Source organism: Anser brachyrhynchus (assembly GCF_964034855.1).
Source record: "Anser brachyrhynchus genome assembly, contig: SCAFFOLD_321, whole genome shotgun sequence".
Lineage (NCBI taxonomy): Eukaryota > Metazoa > Chordata > Aves > Anseriformes > Anatidae > Anser > Anser brachyrhynchus.
In genome coordinates, this window is record NW_027663727.1 from 18,680 (window position 1) to 31,902 (window position 13,223).

General features: G+C 66.0%; 4 protein-coding genes across 5 annotated transcripts; 3 read left to right on the plus strand and 1 right to left on the minus strand.

Annotated features, from left to right (window-relative positions):
• The first annotated feature begins 122 nt into the window (after nucleotides 1-122).
• On the plus strand, nucleotides 123-2,512 carry LOC308186916 (uncharacterized protein). The gene is made up of 2 exons (XM_080609068.1): nucleotides 123-254; nucleotides 674-2,512. Exon 2 carries the CDS (start codon nucleotides 685-687, stop codon nucleotides 2,473-2,475), a length of 1,791 nt encoding a protein of 596 aa, XP_080465194.1. The 5' UTR covers nucleotides 123-254; nucleotides 674-684; the 3' UTR covers nucleotides 2,476-2,512.
• LOC308186917 (uncharacterized protein) lies at nucleotides 2,512-4,764 on the plus strand. The gene is made up of 3 exons (XM_080609069.1): nucleotides 2,512-3,429; nucleotides 3,569-3,669; nucleotides 4,374-4,764. The coding sequence occupies exons 1-3, from the start codon at nucleotides 2,514-2,516 to the stop codon at nucleotides 4,446-4,448; spliced, it is 1,092 nt and encodes a 363-aa protein (XP_080465195.1). The 5' UTR covers nucleotides 2,512-2,513; the 3' UTR covers nucleotides 4,449-4,764.
• Nucleotides 4,765-4,883: 119 nt separating this feature from the next.
• On the plus strand, nucleotides 4,884-8,137 carry LOC308186912 (uncharacterized protein; the record flags this gene model as incomplete). The annotated part of the gene is made up of 4 exons (XM_080609065.1): nucleotides 4,884-4,891; nucleotides 5,543-5,801; nucleotides 6,510-7,751; nucleotides 7,831-8,137. The coding sequence occupies 3 exons, from the start codon at nucleotides 4,884-4,886 to the stop codon at nucleotides 7,332-7,334; spliced, it is 1,092 nt and encodes a 363-aa protein (XP_080465191.1). The 3' UTR covers nucleotides 7,335-7,751; nucleotides 7,831-8,137.
• A 127-nt stretch (nucleotides 8,138-8,264) lies between these two features.
• On the minus strand, nucleotides 8,265-13,023 carry LOC308186918 (uncharacterized protein). 2 transcript variants are annotated; one of them, XR_013944380.1, is made up of 4 exons: nucleotides 12,865-13,023; nucleotides 11,620-12,132; nucleotides 9,725-11,435; nucleotides 8,265-9,141 (listed from the first exon to the last, which is right to left on the minus strand). XR_013944380.1 is itself a non-coding variant. In XM_080609070.1 (2 exons), exons 1-2 carry the CDS (start codon nucleotides 12,929-12,931, stop codon nucleotides 11,807-11,809), a joined length of 393 nt encoding a protein of 130 aa, XP_080465196.1. In that variant the 5' UTR covers nucleotides 12,932-13,023; the 3' UTR covers nucleotides 11,673-11,806. The 2 variants fall into 2 exon arrangements, 1 of the variants encoding a protein (XP_080465196.1); XM_080609070.1 differs by lacking the exons at nucleotides 8,265-9,141; nucleotides 9,725-11,435 and having other exon boundaries at nucleotides 11,673-12,132.
• Between the last annotated feature and the right edge of the window lie 200 nt (nucleotides 13,024-13,223).

Here is a 13,223-nt window from a genome sequence, read left to right on the forward strand (position 1 = left end):
CCCCGGGAGCCTGAGGGGGCACCCCAAAAGTGGCTCCAGGACCCCAAAACCCGCAGCAGGACCCCAAAACCACCCCCGGGATGTTGTAAACCCGCAGCAGGACCCCAAAAGCAGCGCCAGGACCCCCCGAATCCCAACAGGATCCTAAAAAAAAAACAGCACCAGGACCCGAAATCCTGTTCTTGGACCCCAAAATCGGCCTCAGGACCCCGAAATCGGCCTTGGGACCCCGAAAGCGGCCCTCAGGGCATCAGGTACACCCAGGACCCCACCACGTGTCCCCCTCCTGTCCTTATCCCCCCCCCAAATCCTGTGTCCCCTGTCCCTATTGGGGTCCCCCCTGTCCCTCCTGTGTCCCCCCCAACCCTATTGGGGTCCCCCCATCCCTCCTGGGGTCCCCCTGTCCCTATTGGGGTCCCTCCCGTGTCCCCCCATCCCTCTTGGGGTGCCCTGTCCCTATTGGGGTCCCCCCATCGCTATCAGGGTCTCCCTGTCCCTATTGGGGTCCCCCTGTCCCCGTGTCCCCCCCGTCCCTATTGGGGTCCCCCTGTCCCTATTGGGGTCCCCCCGACTCTTTTGGGGTCCCTCCTGGGGTCCCCCTGTCCCCATTGGGGTCCCCCCGTCCCTGTGCCACCACCCCCGTGACGTCCCCGTCCCCTCTGTCCCCCCCTAGGTCCCTGCCCCATGGCCGAGGGGGGCTCGCACACCACCCCCCCGTGTCCCCTCCCCGGGGAGGTGACAGCGGTGGCCACCAGCGGGGACGTCACCGCCGGCCCCACAGCGGGTCCCCGACCTCCTTGGGGACAGCCCGGGGGGGTCCCCGAGGGGGACGGGGCCACCCCCGGTGTCCCCGCGGTCACCGTCACCCCCTGGGCCGGTGGCATCACCATCACCGTCACCGCGGCGCCGGCCGACGAGGACATTGGGGACGTTGGGGACGTTGGGGACATCGGGGACATTGAGGACATTGGGGACGTTGGGGACATTGGGGACGGGGGTGACAAAGATGTCACGGCCCTAAGGGACGTTGGGGACAGGGACGTGGTGGCCCCAAGGGACACTGGGGACGGGGATGTCCCAGCCCCAAGGGACGTGGCTGGGGACATCGGTGTCCCCAAAGTGGGCAAGGACAACGGGGACGTTCCTGGGGACGAGGACGCTGGGGACATCGGGGACGAGGGCTTTGGGGACGGGGACGTCCCGACCCTAAGAGACGCTGGGGACAAGGGCTTTGGGGACAAGGATGTTGGGGACGCGCAGGTGTTGGCCCTAAGGGACGTTGGGGACAAGGACGTTGGGGTCAAGGACGTTGGGGTCAAGGACGTTGGGGACAAGGACGTTGGGGACACGCAGATCTCAGCCCTAAGGGACGTTGGGGACAAGGACGTCGGGGACAAGGACGTCCCCGCTCCAGGGGACACCGGGGACAGGGGTGTCCCCATCCCAGGGGACATTTGGGACAAGGACGTTGGGGACACGGAGGTGGCAGCCCTAAGGGACATTGAGGACAAGGACGTTGGGGACAAGGATGTTGGGGACAGGGATGTCACCACCCCAAGGGACGCTGGGGACGAGGACGTTGGGGACAGGGACCCCGGGGACAGGAGCGCCACCTCCTCGAGGGGCGTTGGGGACAGTGACATCAGGGAGGTGCCGCCCCGAAGGGACGGCGGGGATGAGGGTGGCCTTGGGGACAGCGGGGACGTTGGGGGCGGGGATGTCACCGCCCCAAGGGACGTTGGGGACATCGGGGTCAAGGACGTTGGGGACATCGGGGTCAAGGACGTTGGGGACATTGGGGTCGGGGACATTGGGGTCAGGGACATTGGGGTCGGGGACATTGGGGTTGGGGACATTGGGGACAGGGCTGTCACAGCCCCAAGAGGCGTTGGGGACAATGGGGTTGGGGACAATAGGGACAGGGACAATGGGGTCGGGGATAATGGGGACATCAGGGTCGGGGACATTGGGGACATTGGGGTTGGGGACAATGGGGACATCGGGGACACGTGCGCCGCTGGTGGCATCACCATCACGGTGACGGCCCCCCCAGCGGAGGACGAGGACGTCCCCAGCGATGACGTCACTGCTGATGTCACCACCGCTGACGTCACCGCTGCTCCCCCCGGTGACGTCATCGCGGGCGGGGGCGGCCCCTCCGCCGTCCCCAAGGCTGACGGTGACGTCACTTCCTTGGTGGCCGGGGGCGACGTCAGCCGTGACGTCAGCAGCAAAGATGACCTCACCGGCGACATCATCGCCATGGCTGATGTCATTTCCTCCTTCCCTGGGGATGACATCGCCGGTGACATCATCCCTGGAAGCGATGACGTCATCCACAGAAGTGATGATGTCATCCACGGAAGCAATGATATCATTGGCAGGGACATCTTTGGGGGTGACGTCATCCCGGGAATCGATGACGTCATCCCGGGAAGTGGTGACGTCATGGGCGGGGACGTCTTTGGGGGGTGACGTCATCCCTGGAAGTGATGACGTCATCACTGGAAGTAATGACGTCATCCCTGGAAGCAATGACACCATCCCTGGAAGTAATGACGTCATCGGTGGGGACATCTTTAGGGGTGATGACGTCACTTCCTCCCTTCCTGGGGAGGAGCTCATTGGTGACGTCATGCCCGCAAATGACCTCACCGATGACATCATCAGCAGGGCCCTTCCCTCCCCCGCCAGGGACGCCCGTGCCGATGACGTCACAGCTGGTGACGTCATCCCCAGCGGTGACCTCACCGATGACGTCATCGGGGGGGAAGGCGTCGCTCCTTCTGCACCTGGGGCTCTTCTCGCTGGTGACGTCATCGCCAAGGATGACGTCAAGGATGACGTCACTTCCTCCCTGCCGGGAGGGGCGGCTGGCCGAGAGGTTAAGCCGGATGTTGACCTCGCCGATGACGTCACCGGCGCGAATGACGTCACTTCCTTTTTCCCTGGGGACACCGCCGGAGGTGGCGCCGCTGCTTGGAATGACGCCATCGATGACGTCATGCTTGACGATGACGTCACTTCCTTCACCCCGGGGGGCGGTGCCGGGCATGACATCGCTCTGGAGGGTGACGTCACCGATGATGTCACGTGGGGGGCGGAACTTGGTGCCATCCCGGGCGTCGATGTCACCTCCTTCCCCCCGGGAGCCCCCGCTGGCCGTGACGTCAGCGCCGGGGGGTGACGTCATGCGTGACGTCAGCGCCGAGGATGACGTCACAGCTGGGGGTGACATCACGGGTGACATCAGCGCCCGGGGCGACGTCATGGGTGATGTCAGCGCGGGGGAGGGGCAGCCCCCTGCCGCCCTCAAGGAACCCGGCTGCCCGGGCGATGACCTCACCGATGACATCACCGATGACGTCACCAATGACGTCACCGAGGACGTGCCCAGAGAGGGGGGCGGCAGCCGAGGCGAGGCTCCAGGTAAGCCGGGGGGGCGTGGCCTTTTGGGGGCGTGGCCTATCGGGTGTGACCGATTGGGGGCGTGGTCTAAGGGGGCGTGGCCTCTGTGGGCGTGGCCTAGGGTTGACCCCGCCCCCTCGCCCCCCCCCCCCCCCCGCAGGTGCCCCCCAGCCCCAGACGCCCCCCCCCGGCTGCCCCCTGGTCTTCCTCGCCCTCGTCTGCCTCCTCCTCGCCCTCCTCCTCCTCGCCGGCGTCTTCGCGGTAAGGGGGGGCCTTGGGGGGGGGGCACGGGGGGGAGTCTTTTGGGGGGGGGTCCTGGGGGGGGGTCATTCTGGGGGGGGACCCTGGGGAGGTCTTTTTTTGGGGGGGGTCCTTTTTGGGGGGGGTCCTTTTTGGGGGGGGATCCTGGGGGGGGTCCTTGGAGGGGGTCTTTTTTGGGGGGGGGGTCTTTTTGGAGTGGGTTCTTGGGGGGGGTCTTTTTGGGGGGGAGGACATGAGGGGGTCTTTTTTTGGGGGGGGTCCTTGGGGGGGGTCTTTATGAGGGAGGTCCTTGGGGGGGGCCTTTTGGGGGGGGTCTTATTGGGGGGGGGTCTTTATGGGGGGGGATCCTTAGGGGGGTCTTTTGGGGGGGGCCTTTGGGGAGGGGTCCTTGGGGGGGGTCCTTTTTGGGGGGGGGGGTCCTTGAAGGGGGGGCCTTTTTGGGGGGGGTCCTGCATGATTTGGGGGGGGGGCAAGGGGGGATCCTGGACCCTTTTTTGGGCGGGGGGGAGGGGGGGTCCCAAACCCTTTTTTGGGGGGGGGGCAAGGGGGGGGGTCCCAAACCCTTTTTTGGGGTGGCTGACGCGGGGGGTTCCTGGGCACTTTTTTTTTGGGGGGGGGGTCACACGGGGGGGGTCCAAGCCCCCTGAGGGTCCCCGAGGGGGGGGGGGGGGGGGGTCACCCAGCCCCCCGTGCCCCCCCCCCAGGCCGTGCATTACGTCAAGGTGTTCGTCATCAGCTCCGCCGCCTTCCCCGTCCCCGCGGCCGAATCCTTCCCCTGAGGGACCCCCGGGTGACACCGGGGGGGGGGGGGAGGTGACACAGGGGACAAGGGACGACCCCCCCCCGTGACCCCCCACCCTGTGACCCCCCCCCAAATAAACCAGCTCGGCACCGCGCCCGCCTGCGTCCCTTGGTGGCCCCGTTGGGGGGGGGGACGGGGACGGGGACGTCACGGCTGGTGGCCACCGGCCTGCCCGGGCTTGTCCCCCCCCCCCGGGGATGGGGACACGGGGACAAAGCCCCATTGTTGTCCCCAGGGTGGCACCACGGGGTGGCCATGGGGACGGGGAACCAGGACAGGGGACATGGGGGGGGCACTGGGGAGGGGGCACTGGGGACACTGGGGGACACCAAGGAGCTTGGGGAGGGGTTTGAGGACACTGGGGGACGTCGAAGAGTTTGGGGACATTGGGGACACCGAAGAGCTTGGGGACATGGGAGGGTTTGGGGACACTGGGGGACGTCGAAGAGTTTGGGGACATTGGGGACACCGAAGGATTGGGGACACCAAAGAGCTTGGGGACGTTGGGGACGGTTTGGGGACACCAAGGAGCTTGGGGACACAGGGGACACTGGGGGACACTGGGGAGGGTTTGGGGACACCGGGGGACACCAAGGAGTTGGGGGACACTGGGGAACATCAAGGAGCTTGGGGACATTGGGGACACAGGGGACACTGAAGGACTGGGGGACACCAGGGAGCTTGGGGACACAGGAGGCTTTGGGGACACTGGGGGACACCAAGGAGCTTGGGGACATTGGGGACACCGGAGGACTGGGGACACCAGGGAGCTTGGGGACACTGGGGAGGTTTTGGGGACACCAAGGAGCTTGGGGACACGGGGGACACCAAGGAGGTTGGGGACACTGGGGAGGTTTTGGGGACACTGGGCGACACCAAGGAGCTTGGGGACATTGGGGACACTGAAGGATTGGGGACACCAAGGACCTTGGGGACACTGGGGTAGGTTTGGGGACCTTGGGGACACTGGAAGGGGACAGCAAGGACCGGGGCCACCGGGAGGTGTTGGGGTCCTTGGGGACGGGGGGGGGGTCAGGGGACAATATGGGGGGTGGGGTGGGGACGTTGGAGGGGGTTGGGGACACTGGGGGTGGGGTTGGGGACACTGGGGACACTGGGACGGGGACGTGGCGGCCCGGCCATTGTCACCGGACCTGGCAAAGGTCCCCCCCTTTGTCCCCACCCCGGGCACGGCCGTGTCCCCTCCCAGGGGACGTCCCCGTCCCCTGCCTATAAACGGGGGCGCCGGGGCGGGGTGGGGGGGCAGGTGGCACCATGGGGGCGACGGGGACACTCGTGGTGGCCTTGGGGACGCTGCTGCTGCTCGGGGGTGAGGGGACAGGGGGGGACATGGGGGACATTTGGGGACTTGGGGGGACATGGGGAACGTTGGGGGACTTGGGGGGACATGGGGGGACATGGGGGGGATATAGGGGACAGTTGGGGACATGGGGGACATGGGGGGACATGGGGGGACCTTGGGGGACACAAGGGGACATTGGGGACATGGGGGGACATGGGGGGACACTGGGGACATGGGGGACATGGGGGGGATATAGGGGACACAGGGGGACATGGGGGACATGGGGGGGACATTGGGGACATGGGGGGATATGGGGGGACATTGGGGGACACGAGGGGACATTGGGGACATGGGGGGACACTGGGGACATGGGGGACATGGGGGGGATATAGGGGACATGGGGGGACATTGGGGGGCACGAGGGGACATGGGGGGTTATAGGGGACAGTTGGGGACATGGGGGGACATTGGGGACACTGGAGGACATGGGGGGACAAGAGAGGACGGGGGGACATTGGGGACATGGGGGGGGATTGGGGACATGTGGGAACATTGGGGACGTCGGGGGGACATTGGGGACATTGGGGACATGGGGGACATGGGGGGACATTGGGGACATGGGGGACATGGGGGACATGGGGGGACATTGGGGACATGGGGATGTGGCACGGAGGGGCTGTGGGGACACAAAGGGACTTGTCCCCCCCCCCCCCCCCCCGTGCCACCTCCCTACAGCCTCAGCCGAGCACAGCCCCACCGGTGTCCCCGTCCCCGTCCCCAAGCAGCCCTGGGGACAGGCGCTGGCCTCGCTGCTCCGCTTGCTGCACCTGCTGCCACCGGGCTCCTTGGGGACAACGATGTCCCCAGGGCCACCCGCCGGCTCGGGGACATCGGGGCCACCCCCCAGCTCGGGGACAATGCCCCAAGAACCGGGGACGGGTCCCCAAGGATTGGGGACGGGTCCCCAAGGTCCAGGGAAGGGTCCCCAAGGATTGGGGACGGGTCCCCAAGGTCCAGGGATGGGTCCCCAAGGACTGGGGACAGGACCCCAAGGACCGGGAACGGGTCCCCAAGGATTGGGGACAGGTCCCCAAGGTCCAGGGATGGGTCCCCAAGGATTGGGGACACGTCCCCAAGGTCCAGGGATGGGTCCCCAAGGATTGGGGACACGTCCCCAAGGACTGGGGACACGTCCCCAAGGACCAGGGATGTGGCCCCAAGGACTGGGGATGTGGCCCCAAAGACCGGGGATGCGTCCCCAAGGACCCGAAGGACTGGGGACGGGTCCCCAAGGACCGGGGATGTGGCCCCAAGGGTTGGGGACACGTCCCCAAGGGACAGGGACGGGTCCCCAAGGGCCAGGGATGGGTCCCCAAAGACCTGAAGGACCTGAGATGGGTCCCCAAGGACCGGGGACACGTCCCCAAGGATTGGGGTCGTGGCCCCGAGGACCGGAGATGTGGCCCCAAAGACCGGGGACGCGTCCCCAGGGGTTGGGGACAGGTCCCCAAGGACCAGGGATGGGTCCCCGAGGACTGGGGACGTGGCCCCAAGGACTGAGGATGTGGCCCCAAAGACCGGGGACGCGTCCCCAAGGACCTGAGATGTGGCCCCAAGGGTTGGGGACGCGTCCCCAAGGACCTGAAGGATCAGGGTCACGTCCCCAAGGTTCGGGGTCACGTCCCCAAGGTTTGGGGTCACGTCCCCAAGGACCGGGGTCACGTCCCCAAGGACCTGAAGGACCTGAGACAGGTCCCCAAGGACCGGGGATGTGGCCCCAAAGACCGGGGACGGGTCCCCAAGGACGTCCCCAAGGACTGGGGACATTTCCCCGAAGGCTGGGGACGTGGTCCCGAGGATTGGGGACACGTCCCCGAGGACTGGGGACACGTCCCCGGTGCCGGGGGTGTCCGAGGAGCGCGGGGAGGAGCTGGAGCGAGGAGGACCTTGGGGACATCGGGGACAGCGGCAGCCGCGGTATGGGGACAGCGGGGACGGGGGGGGGACACGCGGGGACACGGCCCCGTCCCCGTCCCTCACCGTGTCCCCTCTGCAGGTTGGGGACACTCGGAGGAGCTGCTGGACCTGTCGTAGGGACGGAACCCGTGGTGGCCCCGTGGCCCCATCCCCGTGTCCCCAACCCCGTGGTGTCCCCGTGTCCCCATCCCAATGTCCCTGCCCTGTCCCCATCCCCACCCTGTGTCCCCATCCCAATGTCCCTGTCCCCATCCCATCCCCATGTCCCCATCCCTGTCCCCGTGTCCCCATCCCCTTGTCCCCATCCCCATGTCCCCATCCCTGTCCCCGTGTCCCCATCCCCGTGTCCCCATCCCCGTCCCCATGTCCCCGTCCCCGTCCCCGTGTCCCCGTCCTGTCCCCGTGTCCCCACTAAAGGTGGAAGCAGTGTCACGCCTGGTCCCTTTGTCCCGTCCCCGTTGTCATGAGCGCCAGGTCCCGGCCACCCCGACCCCAAGAGAGCACCAGGAGCGGGACCGGGGGAAAACCTTTAATTGGGGACGGGGACGGGGACACGGGCTCTTCTTGGGGTCGTTTATAGGACCAGAGCAGTGGTGGTTCTTCTTAGGGTCATCTGTAGGACCAAGGCAGTCGCGGCTCTTCACGGGGACATTTGTAGGACCAGGGTGGTCGTGGCTTTTCATGGGGACATTTATAGGACCGTGGTGGTGCTGGCTCTTCTTAGGGTCATTTATGGGACCAGGGAGGTCGTGGCTCTTCTTAGGGACATCTGTAGGATCAGGGAGGTCGTGGCTCTTCTTAGGGTCACTTATGGGACCGGGGAGGTTGTGGTTCTTCTTAGGGACATTTATAGGACCGTGGTGGTGGTGGCTCTTCTTAGGGTCACTTATGGGACCAGGGAGGTCGTGGCTCTTCTTGGGGTCATTTGTGGGACCGGGGCAGTGGTGGCTCTTCTTAGGGACATTTATAGGACCGGGGTGCTGGTGGCTCTTCTTAGGGACATCTGGGTGGTGGTGGCTCTTCACGGGGACATTTATAGGACCGGGGAGGTGGTGGCTCTTCACGGGGACATTTATAGGACCGGGGAGGTGGTGGCTCTTCTTGGGGCCGTTTATAGGACCGGGGCTCCATGGGGCAGCTCAGGGGCGGCCCCCCTGCGTCTCCTCGTGCCTCGGGGGGGGCTTGGCCTTGTCCCCGCTGTTGTCCCCGCTGTTGTCCCCGCTGTTGTCCCCGCTGTCGTCCCCGTTGTCCTCCCACTTGGGCAGGGGGGGCCAAGGGGCCACGGGGATGCCGGGCTCCTCGGGGTCGGGGGGGCTCCGGGGCTCGGGGGGGTCTTCGGAGGGGGGGGGGACGCGGCTGGGGGGGGGGCGTGGGTCGGCGCTCGGACATGCTGGGGGGGGGCGCAAAAGAGGGGGGTCAGGGGGTGCCTGGGGTGACCCCAAACCTATTAGGACCCCCAGTGTCACCCAGTGCCTCCCAGTTCCACCCAGTGCCCCCCAGCTCCCTCCAGTGCCCCCCCAGTTTCACCCAGTGCCCCCCTAATTCCCCCCAGTGCCCCCCAGTTCCCCCCAGTGCCCCCCAGCCATAGCGACCCAGACCCATGGAGTCCCCCAGTGCCCCCCAGTGCCCTCCCCAGTGTCACCCAGTGACCCCCAGTTCCCCTCATTTTCCCCCAGTGCCCCCCCAGTTTCACCCAGTGCCCCCCCAGTGTCAGCAAAGCCCCGCCAGTTACCCCCAGTGCCCCCCAGTGCCCCCTAGGTTTCACCCAGTGCCCCCCAATTCCCTCCAGTGCCCTCCCAGTTCCTCCCAGTGCCCCCAGTTCCACCCAGTGCCCCCCCAATTCCCCCCAATGCCTCCCAGTGCCCTCCCAGTTCCCCCCACTGCCCCCCAGTGTCACCCAGTGCCCCCCAGTTCCACCCAGTACCCTCCCACTTCCCCCCAGTGTCCCCCCCCCCCCAGCCCAGCAGCCATACCTTGGGTCAGCAGCAGCCCCAGTGCAGCACTGGGAGCACCGGGAGCAGCACGGGGCGCAGCACTGGGAGCACTGGGCTCTTATAGGTGCCCCCGGGGCTGGGTGGGGTCGGGGGGGGGTGGTGGGGGCCGGGGCCACCCCCACCCTTGGGTGTCCCCCCCCCACTTTTCCCCCTGGGTGCGGGGGCAGGATCCGGCCCCACCGGCTCAGCCGGTCCTGGGGACGCAGCGGCTGGTGAGTCAGGGCCCCTATACGTCCTGCCCCTATATGTCCTGCCCCTATACGTCCTGCCCCTATACGTCCTGCTCCTACACGTCCTGCCCCTATACGTCCTGCCCCTATACGTCCTGCCCCTATATGTCCTGCCCCTATACGTCCTGTCCCTACACGTCCTGCCCCTATACGTCCTGCCCCTATATGTCCTGCCCCTATATGTCCTGCCCCTATACGTCCTGTCCCTACACGTCCTGCTCCTATACGTCCTGCCCCTATACGTCCTGCCCCTATATGTCCTGTCCCTATACATCCTGTCCCTATACACCCTGCCCCTATACGTCCTGCCCCTATACATCCTGCCCCTATACATCCTGCCCCTACACGTCCTGCCCCTATACGTCCTGTCCCTATATGTCCTGCCCCTATACGTCCTGCCCCTATACGTCCTGCCCCTATACGTCCTGCCCCTACACGTCCTGCCCCTATACATCCTGCCCCTATATACCCTGCCCCTACATGTCCTGCCCCTATATGCCCAGCCCCCCTACATCCTGCCCCTATATGCTCAGCCACTATATGCCCTGCCCCTATATGTAGTGCTCCTATATGTCCTGCCCCTATATGTTCTGCCCCTATATGCCCAGCCCCTATATGCTCAGCCCCTATACGCCCTGCCCCTATATGTACTGCTCCTATACATCCTGCCCCTATATGCCCCTTCACTTATACCCCAGTCCCTATAGCCTCCCCTATAGCTTGGCCCCTATAGCCTGGTTCCTATACCCTCCCCTATAGCCCGGTCCCTATAGCCTCACCCCTAGAGCCTCCCCTATAGCTCAACCTGTACAGCCTCCCCTATAGCCCAACACTTCTAGCCTCCCCTATAGCTTGGTCCCTCTAGCCTCCCCTATAGCCTGGACCCTAGAGACTCTGCTATAGCCCAGACCCTATATCCTCCCCTACAGCCCAGTCCCTATAGCCTCCCCTATAGCCCGGTCCCTCTAGCCTCCCCTATAGCTTGTCCCCTATATCTTGTCCCCATAGCCTTCCCTATAGCTCATCCCCTGTAGCCCCCCCCATAGACCAGCCCTTATAGTTTGTCCCCTATATCCTCCCCCATAGTCCAGCCCCTATAGCCTCCCCTATAGCTCATCCCTTATAGCTCATCCCCTATAGCTTGTCCCCTATAGCCCAGCCCCTATAGCTTGTCCCCTATAGCCTCCACTGTAGCAGCCCGGTCCCTCTGGCCTCCCCTATAGCCCAGCCCCTATATCCTCTCCTATATCTTGTCCCCTATAGCTCATCCCCTATAGCCTCCCCTATAGCTCATCCCCTACAGCCTGGCCCCTTTACCCTCCCCTATAGCTCATCCCCTATACCTTCCCCTATAGCCTGGCCCCTATATCCTCCCCTATAACTCATCCCCTATAGCCTCCCCTATAGCCTCCTCTATAGCCTCCCCTATAACTCCTCCCCTATAGCTCGTCCCCTATAGCCTCCCCTATAGCTCATCCCCTACAGCCTGGCCCCTTTACCCTCCCCTATAGCTCATCCCCTATACCTTCCCCTATAGCCTGGCCCCTATATCCTCCCCTATAACTCATCCCCTATAGCCTCCCCTATAGCCTCCCCTATAACTCCTCCCCTATAGCTCCTCCCCTATAGCTCGTCCCCTATAGCCCGGCCCCCACAGGACCCCGTAGCCCCCACCCCGCAGCACTCGAGCACCCACATGGGGGGGGTCCGAAACATTTTATTGAGCACCGGGCACGCAGCCGGAGGTCTTTGGGGGGGGGGGGGTCACACACACGACCCCCCCACCCCCCTCGTGTCCCCCCCCCAAAAAATTGGGGGACCGGGGGGGGGCTCAGGCGGGGCTGCGGGCGGGGGCCAGGAGGTCGCGGAGCTCGGGGACCAGCTCCAGGAGGGGTTCGGGGACGGCCCCCCCGCGGCGCCGGGGGCTCTGTAGGGCCGCCGCCAGGCGCCCCAGGGCCTCCATCACGCGGCCTTCGGCCTCCTCCTCCTCTTCGTCGTCCTCCTCGTCTTCCTCCAGCGGCGGCCCCGGGGTGGTGGCGGGGACGGTGGCGGGGACGGTGACGGGGACGGTGGTGGGGACACCGGTGGGGACACCGGTGGGGGCGGTGGCCGGGACGGTGGGGGGGATGGTGGCGGGCAGGCTGCGGGCGCTGGCGCCTGGGGACACGGGGACAGCGATGGGGACGGGGACCCCAGCGTCCCAATCCCCTTGTCCCCGTCCCTGACCCCTTTAGGGACCCCGGTGTCCCTGTCCCAGACCCCTTTGGGGACCCCGGTGTCCCCATCCCCTTGTCCCCAACCCCTTTAGGGACCCCGGTGGCCCAACCCCAGACCCTTTTGGGGACCCCGGTGTCCCCATCCCCTTGTCCCCATCCCAAATCTCTTTGGGGACACAAGGACCCGGTGTCCCCATCCCCTTGTCCCCAACCCAAGCCAGTTTGGGGACCCCAGTGTCCCCATCCCTGACCCCATTTGGGGACCCAGGTGTCCCCATCCCCTTGTCCCCATCCCAAATCCCTTTGGGGACACAAGGTCCCAGGTCCTCCTGTCTCCACCCCAAGTCCCAGAGGGGCCCCCAGTGTCCACATCCCCTTGTCCCCACCCCAGACCAGTTTGGGGACCCGGCTGTCCCCATCCCAGTTTAGGGATGGGTCCCAGGTCCCCCCGTGCCCACCCCAGACCAGTTTGGGGACCCCAGTGTCCCCATCCCCCTGTCCCCATCCCAGACCCTTTTGGGGACCCAGGTGTCCCTGTCCCCTTATCCCCATCCCAGACCAGTTTGGGGACCCGGCTGTCTCCATCCCAGTTTAGGGACGGTCCCCAAGTCCCCCCTGTCCCCACCCCAGACCAGTTTGGGGACCCGGACTGGGGAGGGGACTGGGAACCTACCGAGCCGGCCGGGCCCCAGCAGGGCGAGCAGACAGAGCAGGATGCCGAGGGGCCTGGGAGCACCCATGGGTGCTTCTGGGGAGCGCGGGGAGCACTGGGTGCACTGGGAGCACTGGTTTTAAGGGCGGCCGGGAGGTGCCCCCCCTCCCCCTCCCCCGCCCCTGTTTTTGGCCCAGCCTGGGTGCGGCCGCCCACAGTAGGGTGGGGACCAGGGTGGCACGGGGATGGAGCTGGTCCCGGTCCCAAGGGCCCTCCTGGGGCCCTACTGGGCCCTATGGGGCCATACTGGTCCCTGTAGGGCTGTATGTGTCCCTATAGTGCTCCTACTGGTCCCTGTGGGGCCATACTGGTCTCTGTAG

Excerpts from the sequence above, each read along its gene's own strand:
- LOC308186916 (XM_080609068.1), top strand. The coding sequence starts at position 685 with ATGGCCGAGGGGGGCTCGCACACCACCCCCCCGTGTCCCCTCCCCGGG.
- LOC308186917 (XM_080609069.1), top strand. The coding sequence starts at position 2,514 with ATGACGTCATCCCTGGAAGCAATGACACCATCCCTGGAAGTAATGACG. Across the intron at positions 3,430-3,568 it reads CAGCCGAGGCGAGGCTCCAG|GTGCCCCCCAGCCCCAGACG; the intron begins GTAAGCCGGGGG and ends CCCCCCCCGCAG. Across the intron at positions 3,670-4,373 it reads TCCTCGCCGGCGTCTTCGCG|GCCGTGCATTACGTCAAGGT; the intron begins GTAAGGGGGGGC and ends CCCCCCCCCCAG.
- LOC308186918 (XM_080609070.1), bottom strand. The coding sequence starts at position 12,931 with ATGGGTGCTCCCAGGCCCCTCGGCATCCTGCTCTGTCTGCTCGCCCTG. Across the intron at positions 12,133-12,864 it reads GCTGGGGCCCGGCCGGCTCG|GCGCCAGCGCCCGCAGCCTG; the intron begins GTAGGTTCCCAG and ends CCGTGTCCCCAG.